Source organism: Aulostomus chinensis, chromosome 9, assembly GCF_037954235.1.
Source record: "Aulostomus chinensis isolate RoL2024-O1b breed Wild chromosome 9, RoL_Achi_v1.0, whole genome shotgun sequence".
In the NCBI taxonomy this organism is placed as follows: Eukaryota; Metazoa; Chordata; class Actinopteri; order Syngnathiformes; family Aulostomidae; genus Aulostomus; species Aulostomus chinensis.
Window position 1 is genome coordinate 1772352 of NC_141328.1, and position 16626 is coordinate 1788977.

A 16626-nucleotide genomic window follows, 5' to 3' on the forward strand; every position below is an offset into this window, starting at 1 on the left:
GCTTCCCTGATGTAGCGACACAAAACTGAACCTTTCTGTCACTACATCCAAGAGCAATGAACTAGTGACCTGTAGGAGATGAATCATATTTCAACATTTCAGTAGAAAGTATTAAAAATACATATTTACATTGACTTACATGGCTATGTATAACTATTAATATTATTATTGATTATTAGATCATTAATGTAACAAGTTTCCATGTCGGTAACAGCAGCCTTAACTATGATGTCACTGGAAACAGATATAAATACACCAGATTTAAGTACATCAGGAAATTAAGGTACTGGACATCCAATAGTGACTGGAGGGAATTTGCAAGAGTTCGCAGTAACTGTTCCTGGCTGGTACCCTGTAAAGGAGCGACACAAAGTAACTCTACTTGATGGAACACGCCGATGATTTAGGAACTTAGTGTTTCGTCAATCGTCTGCAGAGACTCCTCTTTCCTCTGCGCTGCATTAGGAAGCTGAGACCCATGCTAATTACGTAGCTTAGCACAGAGAATGGTAGTGAATGGGAAGTGTTAGCATACCAGAGTCATTTAATGCACAGCATCAATATAAGCAGGGTTTGTTTTCTTGTTTGCCATGAAATAACAACTTGAAATTGCAAGACATGTTTTTAGAATCAGACACTGAGCTGGAACTACTTTCCTGTCTGTGCGCAAACTTCAGCCAACAGAGCCAAAGGTTTGTTGAGGACTAGAAGAGCGACTGGTGCTCCTGATCATGAGGAGGAGGAGGGTTCCTGCTGGACACAACAGCATCCTGGACCTGAGCTAGCTGATGCTAACACTTCCACCCACTACCAGCCATTGGGCTAAGCTAATTAGCCTGGACCTGAGCTAGCTGATGCTAACACTTCTCACCCACTACCAGCCATTGGGCTAAGCTAACTAGCCTGGACCTGAGCTAGCTGATGCTAACACTTCCCACCCACTACCAGTCATTGTGCTAAGCTAACTAGCATGGGTCTAAGCTGCCTGGAGAAATATCTCTATCTTCTAGTCTGGCTCTGAGGACGATTCCAAGTATGCGTATTTTCCCAAAAGTTGGCATTTTCCTTTGTAGTGAAAGTACTTTTCCTTGTTATTAAGTTTAAGAAAACAAAAGCAGTTTTCTTTAAACTTTGACATCAAAAACGCTGTTTCAGGTTGGAATTGTGAGGTCATAGGAGCAGTTAAAACTTGATAGATCAATCGACTCACCTTTCCAATAAATCTTCACTTTTATCCTGTGCAACATTGATGTTGATTCTAGAGGTGTTCAGGTTTTTTTGTGTGTTTTTCCCCCCAACGAAGACACCTCGACCCTCCTGAGGTCTCAACTGCTCTGAAGGCCTGAACAAACCAAACGGAGGGGAAGTGCTGAGTCAGCGTGCTGTGGTGTACGAGGCTGCAGCAGGTCCTGGTGCTGCTGTGTGGCTCCACTCACCTTCGTCCAACAACTTTTGCTGTTGCTCTGTAAATGCATTCAGGTTGAGTTCTGGCAGTTTTAGGATGACAGGCTTCCTCTCCGCTCCAGCTGCCCACCAGCTCCTGCGCTCCGTCACCCCGGGATGTTTCTGTCAGGTTGACAGATTCCCTGTAGGTCTGGTTCACTGTGTCACACATTGGAGACCAGAAGAGTGGTCTGGCCCGGGACCAGCTGGGCTGCCTATTGAAAGCTCAGCTGGGCTCTCAGCCTCCTGTCTCCCTCCCTACAGTCCATTAGAGCCAAGAGTCTGACTGGGGGGGCTACTGTGACCGGGGCATTCCCCAGAGATAAAGGACTTGGCAAAATATTTGCAGTGAAGCGACCATGCGGAGAACCTTGTGACTCCAGTGTTATTAGCCGAAGCGGTAATGTTCATATTTTAATCAGGAAAGACATGATGTGCAGTACAGTGTGCAGAGCTCCCGTGGCAGAGGGACCCCAGCGGCGATCCGATGAATAAGACATGATGATGGTTATATCTGCTGCTTATGACGACTGTCTCTTTGTGCGCCTGCTTCGCCGTGCGGCGACCCCAGAGAGAAGACGCTACAGAACATGAAATGGCTCCGTACAAATGGGGCGGCTGAGTGCCAAGTGCCCTTGTCGTCGCTGCGATCAGGATAAACAGCGCGCGGATGTGAGCTCAGGCAAGAAAACAGATCCAAGAAGAAGCAGAAAAGAGCCTTGGCCCTTGTTTCCCTCCATTTCCTGATAGCGCGCCTCTCCTGCCAGTCCAGCAGCACAACAGAACAAACAGGCTCTGTTTGCTGTTCAACTCAAGCCAAGTTTATCTGAGATTTTGCTTGTGCTTCAGCCAGAGACCGTCTCCTTCTGAAGATTTCACAGTTGATTTTTCTTTCAGATGGGCAGAAGCAGGCCAACATTTTTAAGTCTTTTTAATTCATGCATGAAACTCCATATGAACACTCGATAAATAATTGACTCATGTTTGACTCTGAACATCCATTAAAAATGAGAGTCTGACACAAAGATGCAAAGAGACGAGCGACTGAGCTGCCAGGTCGATGCATTGAATCCCGTCCTCACATAGAGAGCGTGCTGCTACTACGGAGCGAGTGGATTGGTTGGAGGTGTCCCTAGACTTTATGCCGTATTATTTCCTGGGTTTTTTTATAGAATAACTGTGCTGTGAGAGTGATTTCCCGTGTGGGACGCCAACGCCATCGTCTTTTGTTTATATTTGGAAACAGGAGAACAAAAGTGAGACGCGGGAGGAGCGAATCGGATGCGACTCCAGTGCTTCTCCTCCCTCTCAGGCTCTGCTCGCCTCCTTTGTTCATGAGCTGCCAGTGTGTCTTCACAGGGCCAAACACAGACGTGCTCTCAGTCACTATTCTGGTCCACGAGGTGTCCCCTGTTCGTCTTCATGGTGAGATCAGCTTGTGGATCGAAGGCCTCCATTTGCTTGACTCATCCTCAGATTAACCACGCCGTCGACCGGAGAGCAGATACATGCAGCAAGATGGCCGCTCGGCCCCTGGAGGAACGTGACGCTTGATGGATTTCACGCAAAGTGGCAGACTAAAGCTGCACTGTGGTGTTGATGTCACTTCCTGTCTCCACTAGGTGGCGCTAGAGAACACACACGTCTTCTGTGTGATGTAGTAGATCAGGTGAAGACAGCACGCTGTCATGTAGTTTGTTCCGTCAGGACGTACTTCCTGCAACCACCAGGTGGCGCTATGACACATCTGCTCTTCCCGACCCGCCGGGCTCCACCCTCCCCTCGTATCGGCCTCATAGATTTTGCGTAATCTCGCTGTCAGACAAACGGCACCATAACCCTTCACTGCCTGGCGGAGGGAATAAAGAACGAGCTGTAACATGAACCGGCGTGTTGCACCGCTGCCTCTCCTCGCCTGCTCTCAGTTCTCCTCTCCGCCAGCTTTTCGTGTTGCGTGTGTTGTGGAGACGTGTGGAATCAAACTAACTGATATTTTGAGGCTGGAGTTTATAGTTATGGTCTGAGAGATGGTTTTAAAGTGAATGAAAGACATGAAACGTGTCAGTATAAAGGAGCACAGTTCTAGAGTATCACAAACTAAAGCCTCCAACTTGAATGAACACTTTCTAAAACAATGTCAGTAAAAAGCTGCGTATTAAACCCAGTATGAGGCGACAGTCGTACGGCAGGGCTGCTGCTTCTTAAGCAAATTGGCGGCAGCTGAGTGAGTTGAATTGAAATGAGCGTAGCAGTAAATCCCTGAGGTTCAGGCTTGTCTGCGACTGGCACCACGTGACTTCCAGGTTTGCTGGAAGACTGAGTCAAACTTCCTGGCTAAAGACTAAAAACAACAGTGTTCTGTCACACGATGACATCCTAGATCTGTTTTGACAGAGCGACTTAAGTTGCTTACTCTTGAACAGGGACCTGCACCAACTGCAGATTACTGGAGTAATTTAATGACATAATGTTGTGCCCCAACATGCCAGTGGAACAAGAGAGAAATGAAGAGCCTGGTTGTCAGTTGTGATGGTGCCGTCTTGCTGTCATTCCTGAGTTCTGATATCAGCTCAGGGGTGACGTTTCATGTTGGACACTGTTGTCTTTGTTCGAAACAACAAACCAAATTTCTGCGTTGGCTCCTATGACAAATATAAGTAGTATGTCATTAGTTGCTGAGACACTGAGCATGTTTCTCAGAATTTTATTGCAACTATATGTCACAATTAGAGGCCCGTGACAGCTCCAACAATGCCGCTACCATGCTAAAATTAGCATGCCACAGCAGCTCCTTCCCCGTCTCAGCGCCTCTCAGCTCTTTGTTTTCATTTTCCGTTCAGCGGTGATTCACTTGCGTTGCTCCACTATTATTTACAGCCTTGGCAGGTCACTATTTTCTGCAGAAGTCTGTGACAAAGCCACTGTGCAGCTACTAAAATTAGCCAACACTGCTCAGCTTCAAACAGCACAAGTCAGTGAGAAGTTGTGTTCACATGACGGCAAAACACGTCTGCAGTCAGAGTACAGACGAGGGACAAACAACATCACTGCTGGTGGTCGACCATCTGATTTCTCTCAGTCACAGGAATGAGTTGGGTGACGTGATTTAGCTAGCCAGAAGGCTAACGTTACATTAGCTACAGACAAAAGTAGCCACGTGCTTTATGGCCACGCAGGAGGACAGAGCATGCACTCGTCTGCACGCCAACCCTAACAACTTCCTGTCGCTTTGACCTGCCACGTTATCAGAGACATCAAATTATGGATTAAATGTTTTGTGAATGCATATCTGCTGTTTTATACCAGCATAAGCATGTAAAGACAGTGAGGCGCCCTCTGACTGGCCCCAGGTGAGAGGCTACTTTTGTTAGTCAGCGTTCCGTCTTGAACTCCGCAGCACGACTTCAATAATTTAGTGAACTCACCGCTAAAAGGTGAAGGGAAACGGAGCGAAGGAGGAGCGTTGCACCACGTTGGTGATGTCAGAGGCTCCTACTGGACATCGCTGCTGGTTTCACACTTTCAGGAATGGGAAAAGGGTTGTTGGGCCTCATGTGACGGATGCCACATTTGTAGTTACACAGTTTGGCCACTGTTCGATTTCCATTGGTTCGTGAAGGCGCCGTACTTTCATGGCAAGACTTTCAGGATCCGTCGTTTGCCGTCTCAAACTGTCAGTGAGGCTGCGTGAAGGAGAGTTTTCCCTCGGCCGTCTCACACACTTTGAGGTGCTGGATTGTTCACCCAGACTTCTCTCCTCCGCCATCTTGCTCCAATGAAAGTAGCATGTCAACTTGCCACAAAGCAACTGAGGAATGCTACATTCCTCCCAGAGCCAGGAAGTCTCACGCCACTTTTCCTGCCACACAAACAACCCCGAGCTGTGCTGCTGGACTGGTTGGGTTGTAAAGGCTGCGGCTTACATGGAGCCCCCGACCACCTCTGTCCTGACTGCAGGGCGCCCATCTAATATTACACCCTGGTGTTAGTTTCCGCCGCCTTGCTGGTTTTGTGTGTTTGTTTGTGGGATCCCTCCTTGGCAAACCCGCCTCACTTTTCAAATAACTTGTCAAATGACACTTTTTCCATGAAGCCGCCAGAAACGCGTGACTAGAAAGGTTTGCTCACCTGGGGAGTCGCCTGGTGCACCACCAGGGGAACCTGCAGCCCTCTGTAATCCCACCCAGCCAAGTGAGCTGCTGGAACGCCAGAAGAACAAACACAAAGGGCGGACGGCTTTGCAGCACCGCGCTGACGAGCCACGTGGGCTCACGGAACACTGAAACGTTGGTTCACCCTCCGTCAGGACCCGCGTGTCCAGAGGCGGCAGCGTGACGACCAGACCCACCGCTTCCGTCTCAGCTGCATTTCTGTTCTTCAGTTGCAGTGGACTCATGACGTGGAGTCTGATTCTCTCTGTCTCACTCATCATCAGCTCTCGTCGTCTGTGCACTTAAACACCCGTAAGACTGATTTTACTCTTCTGTCGCCTTCTTCTCCACACACAGAAGTTGATTGAATTCTGAAGGCCGACTGCAGGACCCCGTCCCTCGAATTGCTCACTTCTGGTGATAAAACACTGGGGTTTGCAGCCTGAACTGGATGCAGCCTCTTCAGTGTCACATTGTACCAAAAGCTCCTCGTCTCCCCCTCCCTCCCTGCACAAGTGACCTATTTAGCGGCGGCGGCTGCAGCATCATGGCAGCAACGATGGGAGACAAGTGAGGAAGAGGGAAGACATGAATAGAAAACAGCCAAGTGAAGGCAGCATTTGAGTGACGGAGTCCAGACGGAGTGACATTTCTCCTCCATTCACTCCAGTGGGCATTAAGGGCTCATGTACACGCTGCAGTTTGCGTGCAGCATGTGAGAAAAGCTGTGCTTCATCGCCCTCTGTTGGTTAGAAAATACATTGCATGGGATTTATATTCAAGGAGGTGTTGCGGTCAATGAAAGTGGCAATGAAGGATTGATGGACTTGATCAGCTGATTGGTTTTAATCACTTATTTGTTGTATTTCTTGCAAAAATGCTGATTTTGTTCTGCGTTGTGAGGAATTCCACTCGTACCAGCAGTGAGACCTTTGACTGGCGTCTTGCTGTATTTTTCTGATGTTTCTTGCATGGAAGGATTGATTAATTCATGAATCAATCAAGCAGAACATCAGCTGACAATGAAATGTTTGCAGTTGCTGTTCCACAGACAGTTTTCATGAGTTCTCCGTTGACGGCTTTTTACTTTCAGTTGAAGGTTTTCTGAAGGATAAATTGTAATGATTTCCATTTAGTTTGATAAGACAACAAATTAAAAGCTAGCAACAAGAATTCTCATTCTGGATGAATAATTTTCATAGAACAATAATAATAATGATGATAACACATAGAACTTGTGCAGCGCTTTCCAAACTCTAAGCTTTACATCTAAAAATATTCCGAGAAGTCGGAGACATTAAAAGGTCGCGACGCGGAGTTGCTTCTAATAGATAAAAGTGGTAATTAATCAATTCCTCACTCGCTGAGTTTTTTCCAGATTCATTGATGATCCTGGCTGATGAGCAGTGCATCTGCACGAGCACATGCAACAGAGGTGTTAAGGTGCTCTCTCTCTCTTTCAGATCCTGTTCGACCAGGCTCAGCGCTCTGTGAAGCAGCAGCTACAGCACTTTGTCAAAGAGTGAGTGAACCTACGATTCTCCCAGGTTTCCCTGCACAACTTTGACGTATGAAAAATTCAGTACAGGTCGTACCTGCAAAAGTTCAGAACCTTTTAGAAGACAAACAGGCACTTGTTACTCCCCAGAAGGACTTAAAATATTAAAGGACAACCTTTCGTGACCCAGATTTGTTGTCACAGTCAGATCCTCCTCAGGTTGGATTGTGGTGATTCTACTAATCCATCATTCCTGGATCTTTTAGATCCCAGTTTGTTTGGGATCCAGTTTAATGGCTCTTGTGTTTGTCAGGGATGTGCGGAAGTTCAAGGAGACCAAGAAGCACTTCGATCGAGTGCGTGAAGACATGGAAATCGCCCAGGTGAAGAACGCTCAGGCACCCAGGAACAAACCTCACGAGGTGGAGGAAGCCAGCAGCACGCTGAGCATCACCCGCAAGTGCTTCCGACACCTGGCGCTGGACTACGTGCTGCAGGTCAGACACACGAGGAGCTCTGAGCTCCTAAGGTTAGGAAGGTGCAAGCCAGCGCTCTCAGGGGAGCATATTCACATTCACATGCGTGTTAGCAAGGCGGTACCTTGCGTGGCAGGAACAGCTCATGGATGTGTGCTGCAGAGACTTGGAGAAGCACAAGAGTGACCAGACAAGAGAATCCAGGAATTCACTGTGTAACACGAAGGTGATATTCTTCAAAAAGTGTGTCTGAACTGAAAGAAAGAAACTAATTCAGGTGGGAATGTCGTTAGTCGAATGGATACAGGAGCTAAAAAATGATGTCCTGGTCCACACGACAGGACCTAGCCTTTAATATAAGAGACACTCGTGTTTGCAGCTTTGAGACGCTCACTGGATGATGAGGTAAATGGAACAGTTGTATGACATCACCCTTTAAGATGCTGAAGCTCTGTTATTGTGACCGAACCTCAGCAAGGCTGTTGATGAAATCGTTAATCGACTGTGGAAACAAAGCAGCGCTGCGTGAGCCCCGGTCGCCGCAGTCTCACCACGTCACTTGCATTTATTAAAAACCAAAAGTAGGTCAAAATGAAAGAATGAACAACAGGCACATGGTGATGATGACGGCAGAGAACTCGGCTGCAGACGGAGTCGTTTACTCTGGAGACAGGGCAGGGAGACCTCCAGTCTCCAAACAAGTACTACAGTATCGAGTCCCTGAGGGGCGGGTATTTTTGTAGTCCAACACAATGTGATCATGACGAGGAATAGTCAAACAGGAAGTTAGCATTGAAAGGAAAGGTAATTCTGTAGTCAGACACAGAGTTATCATGTCAGGAATTAGGTGTTTTTGTAGTCCACAGGAAGTGATGATGTCAGGGTTGTCCTGGTTCCTCCACCAACAGGAAGTGGTCATCTCCTAGCTCCTCCCCCAGCAGCCAATAGGATCGCTCCATGTGATTGTGGTGATTGAATCAGTAAATCAGCTCTGGTGAACAAAAGTTGATGATCTTCCAGGTTGAGTTCATCAAGATCATCTTCACTAATGAACCCTCTGATGATGCTGGGAGCATGGATGCCACGTGAGCAGTGCTAAGCTAACGTTAGCTTATGAAGGAACTACACCAGGGTCACATGACTTCAAGGTCACCACCACTAAGCTTCAGGCTTCTTGTGTTTCCCTCTGATGACCTTTAATGACCTCCATGACCTCTGTAGGCTCCCTCAGACTCTTGTTAGCAACCCAGGTTTTTAAGACTCCACCACTCCAACATCCGTGAGTGTTGAGTGGATGTTGCTACAACTGTCGGAGGAAAACGCTCATAACTCTAATGTCAGCATCTTTGAAGCGTTCTACGGTCTGAACATTTACTCTCAGTGGACATCAGAAGCCTGACTACGCTGTAAGCTAGTAGCTTATTGGTCCCGTGGATGTCAGGAGGTCCATCCTGCTTCCTGTGTGACATCCTCCACTCTGCTCATATGCAGCGCGGGTTTATTTTGCCCACTCGTTGTACGGTCCTCGCCGTGGACGCCTGCGGGGACAAAGAGCCTGATTCAGTGTGATGGCTGTGATGGCTCTGGCCTCTTTTCATTCTGTCTGCTGGCAGCCTTCTCTGTCTGCTCTCAGACATCGCAGCCTTTGAGTCCTAATTGAAAGTGTCTGGAGGCAGAAAATGTCCAGGCTGTATGGTGTTTCACTGTGTGTGACCTCTTAAATGTAGCATAAAAAGTCACTTAGGTTTGCATCAATAACAGTCCAGAACACAAAGCCCTTGGTGTATGAAATGCCACGGGGACCCGACGCTGTTACGCAGCTTACTTACAGGCAGTTAGTCTGCAGAAACAGAGTTGAGCGTCTTCAAAGCTGTAAAGACGAAGTGTCAGACACTGGTCGTTGTGCCTCTGCTGCACCTCTGGAAATAAACTAATTCAGCTTCAAGCTCAGGAAGTGTTTGCCACGGTGTTACAGTTATCCAGGTGAAAGAAAATAGGCTTCCTGATGACGTCCTGACTGGTGTGAGGGATTGAGCGTGCGGCCTCGGGGTCATGTGACGTGTGTTGTCGGGCTCATTCAGTGTAACATCATATTTTTCTCCCATTTTCAAAGGAAGCTGGACAGCCATTGAGTCGTTAGTCTCATTAATCCTCATGGATTTACCCATCAGAACAGTGGCCACTAGAGGGCGGCGTCTCAACAGGCAGTTCGTCATTGTCTGATGTTTATTTGTGCTGCGTTTCTGTCCACCTGTAGATTAATGTCCTCCAAGCGAAGAAGAAGTTTGAGATCCTCGATGCTGTGAGTATCGATCACCGTCTGCTGATGCGAGTTACATTCACGCAGATGCAGGAACATCTGTCTTCTGTATTTGGCTTCCACATCTGGGAGAGAATGTCCTTCATGACGTTATACAACTGCTCCCTCCGTCCAGATGCTGTCGTTCATGCACGCCCAGTACTCGCTGTTCCAGCAGGGCTACAACCTCTTAGACGAGATCGACCCGTACATGAAGAAACTGGCTGCCGAGGTGAGCAGAGCCTCCGGATCGGCTTCACCGGCTGACCGGCGCCGCCTCTGATCCCCGTCAGCTGACCAAGAAAGACGCCGTCAGATTAAGCAGATACACAAATCCTTTTTGCTTTGACATCACACACAGATGAGAGGATGTTAAATTGTTCAGAAAGTTCTCTCTCTCTCTCTCTCTCTCACACACACACACACACACACGCAAACACACAAAGTGCCCATAGTTTGATTGACAGGGCCATGAATGTGTGATCTTCAAAAACCTCCCTGACGCCCTGACTTTGATCTCTGTTATTCTTTCTGTCATCTCATCTTTGATCCTTGTCTACTTTGATCACCACACCTACAGACACGTCAGGGCTATAAGGGCTGTAGTGAGTCAGACAAGTTGACCCTCAGTCCATCCCTGACAAGCAGCTGTTGAGTTATTCGAGTCAAAGACACACACACACACACACACACGCGCGCGCGCTCTTCTGCCTCCAGAAGTTCTGACCTTGTTGTTTGTGTTTGTCTTTGCGCCTCTCAGCTGGACCAGCTGGTTATTGATTCGGCCATGGAGAAGAGAGAAATGGAGCATAAACACGCAACCATTCAGCAGAGGGTGAGTGTGTGTGTGTGGGGGGGGGGGGGCAGGTTGACGTTGAGCTGCACTGACAGAACAAGCAAGTGTGAACGCGCCTCATCACACCTCTGAGGTCCAGTCTGCCACCTGGGCCGGGCCAGATTAGAGCCGGGCAGCTGGGTGGTGTTTGATTAATCCCTCTTAAAAATTCCAGGCATCGATTAAAGCAGGAAATCAGCTGGAATTAAGGGTCCTGGCAGAACCCTTAATTCCACTGTTGTCTGCTGGACATGAACAGTCAGCACATTCACGGTTTGCTGTGCTTTTAGTTTGATAAAGTGGCGACTTCAACACCCGCTAAGCCGCTTTAGTGGAACAGGGACCGGTTGTAGATTCACTCCTCAGCTGGGGGTGACATCAAACCAGTATTTACAATCTTAATCTGGCTGACCGCTGATGACGACACGCGCAGGATTTACTTCTGTTTGACGATGTTGGTGTCCGTTGTGCTGCAGTGAGACTCACCAGTGTTCCCACTAATGACGCAGACACCAGCACCAACACCGTCTGACACACGGCTGACGTACTGGTTTACTTTATTGTTTGTGAAACCTTCTGTTTATCAGCTTTGACTTGGCGAGGCAGTAGTACTACACCAGTACTCAATATAATACAGCAGTACACATATGCAGTACACAACAACTGTGGTCCTACTTCAAATATACTCCATACACATATTATATACCTCCAAATGTGGACCCCCCCAAGAGCTGTTTGTTTCAGGTGGCCAGTGTCTGGCTCCTGTGTAGCCCAGGATCAGTGACCATCTGTCAGACGGCTCTGGTCAGCATCGTCCCTGAGGCGCAGTGGATGGGGCGGTCACATGTGTTATTGATCTGTTGTGGCGGGGGCTGAGCTTCGTGTGCCGAGACGTGCAGTTTTAAACATGTAAACAGTGAACATGTGACAACTCTTCGCTGAGTTATGGTTGGTGGTCCTAATTCTCTCTCTCTCTCTCTCTCTCTCTCTCCTCGATGGTGCTGCCTACACTCAGACCCTCCTGCAGGTGAGTGGTGTGTGTGTGTGTGTGTGTGTGTGTGTGTGTGTGTCAGAGAGAGAGAGGGAGCGCGAACATTATAAAACTCTTTGAAGTTCTCCCCAGCTTCAGTCAGACTCCAGCAGCCTGGAGGTTCGCTGTGGTTCATCCTGAATTATTCATACAAAACAATCAGAAACACTGAACCAGCTTGAAGGCTCTTCGTCCAAACCGTCTGTGAACAACTGCTGAAGGACAGTGAGAGGTTCTTTAAATGGTCAAGGATCTTAACAGCTGCAGGGTTGAGCTTCACCGTGTCTTCGTTTGTCATTTCAGTCGATAGAGGGATGCAGGACTGAGTCCTACAGCCCAGGACAAAGTCCCCTCGTCTCAGGCAGCGAGTTGTCGTTATGGGTTTAAACACCTCAAATAAGATCGGAGATTCACTCAAGCTGAAGTCTTAGCAGTTTAATTTGTGACAAAGTAAAAGCCTCACTGGTGAAACTGAAAGATTTCTGCGTGGCTAAAAAATGTAGGTTGCCAGCAGGCGTCTAACGAAGACCACAGAGGTTGTCAAGGATTTATGCAGTGGTGATACGAGTACTGATACACAACAGTAGGTTCAGATTCATGAACATAACCATACGACTAGGACTGACTCTGTTTGTCCAGCCCTCCGTCCATCCATTCATTTTCTCCCTCTTCTCCTGTTAAGGGTGGGGGTGGGGGGGGGGTGGAGCCTATCCCAGCAGCCTCTGTGTTTTGTTTGTACTTGTCGTCTCTTCTTCTCAGCTGCTTTTAGAACGACTTGGTTCTTCTTCTCTTGGTCTTCGTTCTTTCATCCGCTTCACATCCAGCGTGTCCAGTAAACCTGGTGTAAACACCAGTGCAGCTGTTACTCAGGACAAGTACAAACCAGAGAGATGAAGTGCTGCCTGCGTGGAGCGGACCCACGGCTGGCCGAGCGCACGGCGCAGCAGAAGCTTCTAAATGCCAGAGACATTTATTTTTAACCTCAGATTTAATGGAGAAGTCCTGTCGGCTGGAGCTGCTTCTTGGTCTCTGGGTGCGTCAGCCGCTGCTCCCATGAGGGCAGGATTTGTTTTCACTGCTTGAAAATCCAAGTAGAAGTTTGTGATAAAATAATTACTAAGAATGTCTGAGGTGGTCAACAACTCTGGACGTCAAGGAAGCATCGAATCAGATATCAACTGATATTACAGCTGGTTGAGCTGATGGGGTGGTGGTGTAGTACTGGGAGCTGGTGGGGTGGTGGTGTAGTACAGGGAGCTGGTGGGGTGGTGGTGTAGTACTGGGAGCTGGTGGGGTGGTGGTGTAGTACAGGGAGCTGGTGGGGTGGTGGTGTAGTACAGGGAGCTGGTGGAGTGGTGGTGTAGTACAGGGAGCTGGTGGGGTGGTGGTGTAGTACAGGGAGCTGGTGGAGTGGTGGTGTAGTACTGGGAGCTGGTGGAGTGGTGGTGTAGTACAGGGAGCTGGTGGGGTGGTGGTGTAGTACTGAGAGCTGGTGGGGTGGTGGTGTAGTACAGGGAGCTGGTGGGGTGGTGGTGTAGTACAGGGAGCTGGTGGAGTGGTGGTGTAGTACTAGGAGCTGGTGGAGTGGTGGTGTAGTACTGGGAGCTGGTGGGGTGGTGGTGTAGTACTGGGAGCCGGTGGGGTGGTGGTGTAGTACTGGGAGCTGGTGGGGTGGTGGTGTAGTACTGGGAGCTGGTGGGGTGGTGGTGTAGTACTGGGAGCTGGTGGGGTGGTGGTGTAGTACTGGGAGCTGGTGGGGTGGTAGTGTAGTACTAGGAGCTGGTGGGGTGGTGGTGTAGTACTGGGAGCCGGTGGGGTGGTGGTGTAGTACTGGGAGCTGGTGGGGTGGTAGTGTAGTACTGGGAGCTGGTGGGGTGGTGGTGTAGTACTGGGAGCTGGTGGAGTGGTGGTGTAGTACTGGGAGCTGGTGGAGTGGTGGTGTAGTACTGGGAGCTGGTGGAGTGGTGGTGTAGTACTGGGAGCTGGTGGGGTGGTGGTGTAGTACTGGGAGCTGGTGGGGTGGTGGTGTAGTACTGGGAGCTGGTGGAGTGGTGGTGTAGTACTGGGAGCCGGTGGGGTGGTGGTGTAGTACTGGGAGCTGGTGGAGTGGTGGTGTAGTACTGGGAGCTGGTGGGGTGGTGGTGTAGTACTGGGAGCCGGTGGGGTGGTGGTGTAGTACTGGGAGCCGGTGGGGTGGTGTAGTGTAGTACTGGGAGCTGGTGGGGTGGTGGTGTAGTACTGGGAGCTGGTGGGGTGGTGGTGTAGTACAGGGAGCTGGTGGGGTGGTGGTGTAGTACTGGGAGCTGGTGGGGTGGTGGTGTAGTACTGGGAGCTGGCAAAGATTTTTCCAAGTGTTTGTGACGATCAGCCTGAGGAAGAATAACTCGGGGTCCTACAGGAAACCAGCATAACCAGTTGTCCTCCTGGGTTCTGTATCCTCCTCCTGTGTTGGGAGATCGGAGTCGAGGCCCCGAGTGCTGCTCCTCTCATGTTAAACGCTACTTCACATAATGCAGAAGGAGGCGGAGACTGAGCCGAAGCTACCGGACCCTTCGGTCTGGTGTCAGGTCCTCTTAATCCAGCCGTCTGCTCGGTAATCCACAAACTCTTGGATTGGAGCTAAAAACAAACCAGCCGGAACCCCGAGGTGCTCGAGAACAAAATGAACAAGACGCAGATTAGAGCAGGACTGGAGGTCGTGAGGTGAATAAAAACTGTCGTATATGTGGTGATGACCTTGAGAGTGGTGAACTGACATTTGAGGCCAGGGGGGTCCGACCGGTCCAGTACAGCGCCAAGTGGCTGCAGGTTTTCATTCCAGCCCAGCAAAAGTAACACCTGATTCTACTGAAACCAACCAAGCTGCGCCCTCACAGCTCGTTTGCTGGATCAGGGGTTAAAACCTGCAGCCACTTGGCGCTGTACTGGACCGGTCTGACCCCCCTGTTCGAGGGCATTTCAGCTGCTGTTAGCCGTCAGGCTCCGTTAGCTTCAAGCTAAATATATGTGGCTGGCTCCTCCTGCATTCTGGAGTCAGCAAGAAGTAAAGGAGTGGAAAAACATCTTCGTGAGCCCAAGACTCCTGTTGGTACCTGAATATGGGTGAAGGAGCACTGAGCCTCCTCGGCGCTCGGCGGGGCGGTTGGGTCTGCTGTTCTCGCCGGTGCTGCACCGTCCACTGAGGCGCTGCAGCACCGGCGAGGACGAGCAGGTGGGTTAGGGTTAGTTGACAACGTCGAAGCGGACGTCAGGTTTGTCCAGCAGGGCGGGATGAGAGGAGTCCACCTGTGCAACACCTCTGCAGTGCAACCTGTACTCCGAGCGTCTCACGGCCCGCCGGCGCATGTCGTCCGCTGCTCCATCAGCCGCACAATCGCCACCAGACTGACTTATTTGCTGCAAGTCTCCATTTCCCTGCTCCTTCAATAATTCACTGATGTTCGGTTTCTCTCTGTGTGACGTTGCATCATTAAAAATAGATGTTCTTTGTTGTGAGACTTCAGAGTTCCACCCAGAACACATTTGCTGATCTAGATTCAGGAGCAGGCGCGGGAAGCTGCCTCAGCTTGGTTCCTCTGCTCTGCTGCCATCGGTGCTGCTGAGCTGGGATCTTAGATTTATATCCTCTGGGTCAACAAGGGGACGACCCCCCCGCAGCAGAGGAGGTGTGTTTCGGGGCTCTGAAGTGGTCGTCTGTGGGTCAAGAGTAGCTACAGTACTCCGGTCTGCCGCACACTGACACACACACTCGTTGGCAGCTGTATGCTAATTAGTGCTAATCCTGCAGCGGGCAGGTGGCTGTGGTGGAGGGCACACACACGCGTCAGTGCTGGAATGACTCCCCGCGCTGCAGCGCGCTCTCCGCTGCCAGGATGAAGAGCTGTGACTCGCTTCTGCTGGGAGACTTCTGGAGCCTCTTTGTTGTCTTTCAGTGCTTTTGTGTTATTTTCAATGCTCCTGGAAAACTTTAACTGTTTGAAAATGAAGATCTTTTGCCACTGGGACAACAGTTTGGTGGGTCGGCTGCTCTTCATTTCACTTCTGCACGATGCGGTCATGGACGCCTTCATGGTGAATGTGATCGTGTTGCTTTCTGTGGTGCTGGGACCGAAGTTGGCAGGGATTTCTGGTTTCTAAGCATTTTCCCTTGTCGGTGTGTAGTTGTCTTAAGATTCGTTGTGTTTGGATGCTGGTGTTTTATGTGCTTGACAAAAGCTGATAACGGACGGCGTGTTTCTGAGTTTGCTGGGACGAGTTTCACGTGTTTACATGTTAGATATGTGCAGGGGAGTCGGCGCTTCCATGAATCAAACATGCGGTGGGGCTCCTGGAACTGCCGCAGACGCACGCACACACACACACACACACACACACACACACACACACACACACACCCTCTGATGAGACATCCCGGTTGTTTCCAGCAGACTCTCACATATTCTTGGGTTTTTTCCCGTCCTCCTGTCTCGAGGCTGCAGGCTGGCGGGAGGACAGCCTTTTCAGGGCTTCATGCATGAAATAATCTCATCAGATCGTAGCTACGTTTCTGCCTGCTGACCTCCGACTTCTAAAGGTTTTGTTGTGGTTGTTCAAGGGAGACAACCAGTTTCTCTATGATGAACATCGAGGCGCCGCTGCTTTACTGATATTTGCGCGTCGCATCATTCGACCTCCTGTACCACGACCCTGCCGGGAGCCTGGACACCTGTGGGATACTGCGAAGCCCCAGGTGGCGTTTGTAAGTCATGCAAAGGTTGGAAGCTGCAGTAATTTGACATGAATCATATTCTGATTATGTAATAATCTGCGTCACCCTCGCATCTGTTGAGTTATGAAATGCCCTCAGTGTGGCAGCCAGGACGATGCACGCAGCCTCCGTGCATACATGGACGAA

General features: G+C 49.6%; 1 protein-coding gene across 3 annotated transcripts in view; it reads left to right on the top strand.

Moving 5' to 3' along the window:
• Positions 1 to 16626, top strand: part of LOC147255351 (arf-GAP with coiled-coil, ANK repeat and PH domain-containing protein 3-like) — a 61237-nt gene that overhangs the window by 30503 nt on the left and 14108 nt on the right. For 2 of the 3 annotated variants that reach the window (XM_086213015.1, XM_086213014.1), the window contains exons 5-9: positions 7058 to 7116; positions 7406 to 7589; positions 9826 to 9870; positions 10004 to 10099; positions 10628 to 10702. In XM_086213015.1, coding sequence (XP_086069141.1) covers positions 7058 to 7116; positions 7406 to 7589; positions 9826 to 9870; positions 10004 to 10099; positions 10628 to 10702 — 459 coding nt within the window. Of the gene's footprint in view, positions 1 to 772; positions 1407 to 7057; positions 7117 to 7405; positions 7590 to 9825; positions 9871 to 10003; positions 10100 to 10627; positions 10703 to 16626 lie in introns of those variants that run through there. The other variant, XM_086213016.1, reaches the window with a different exon arrangement.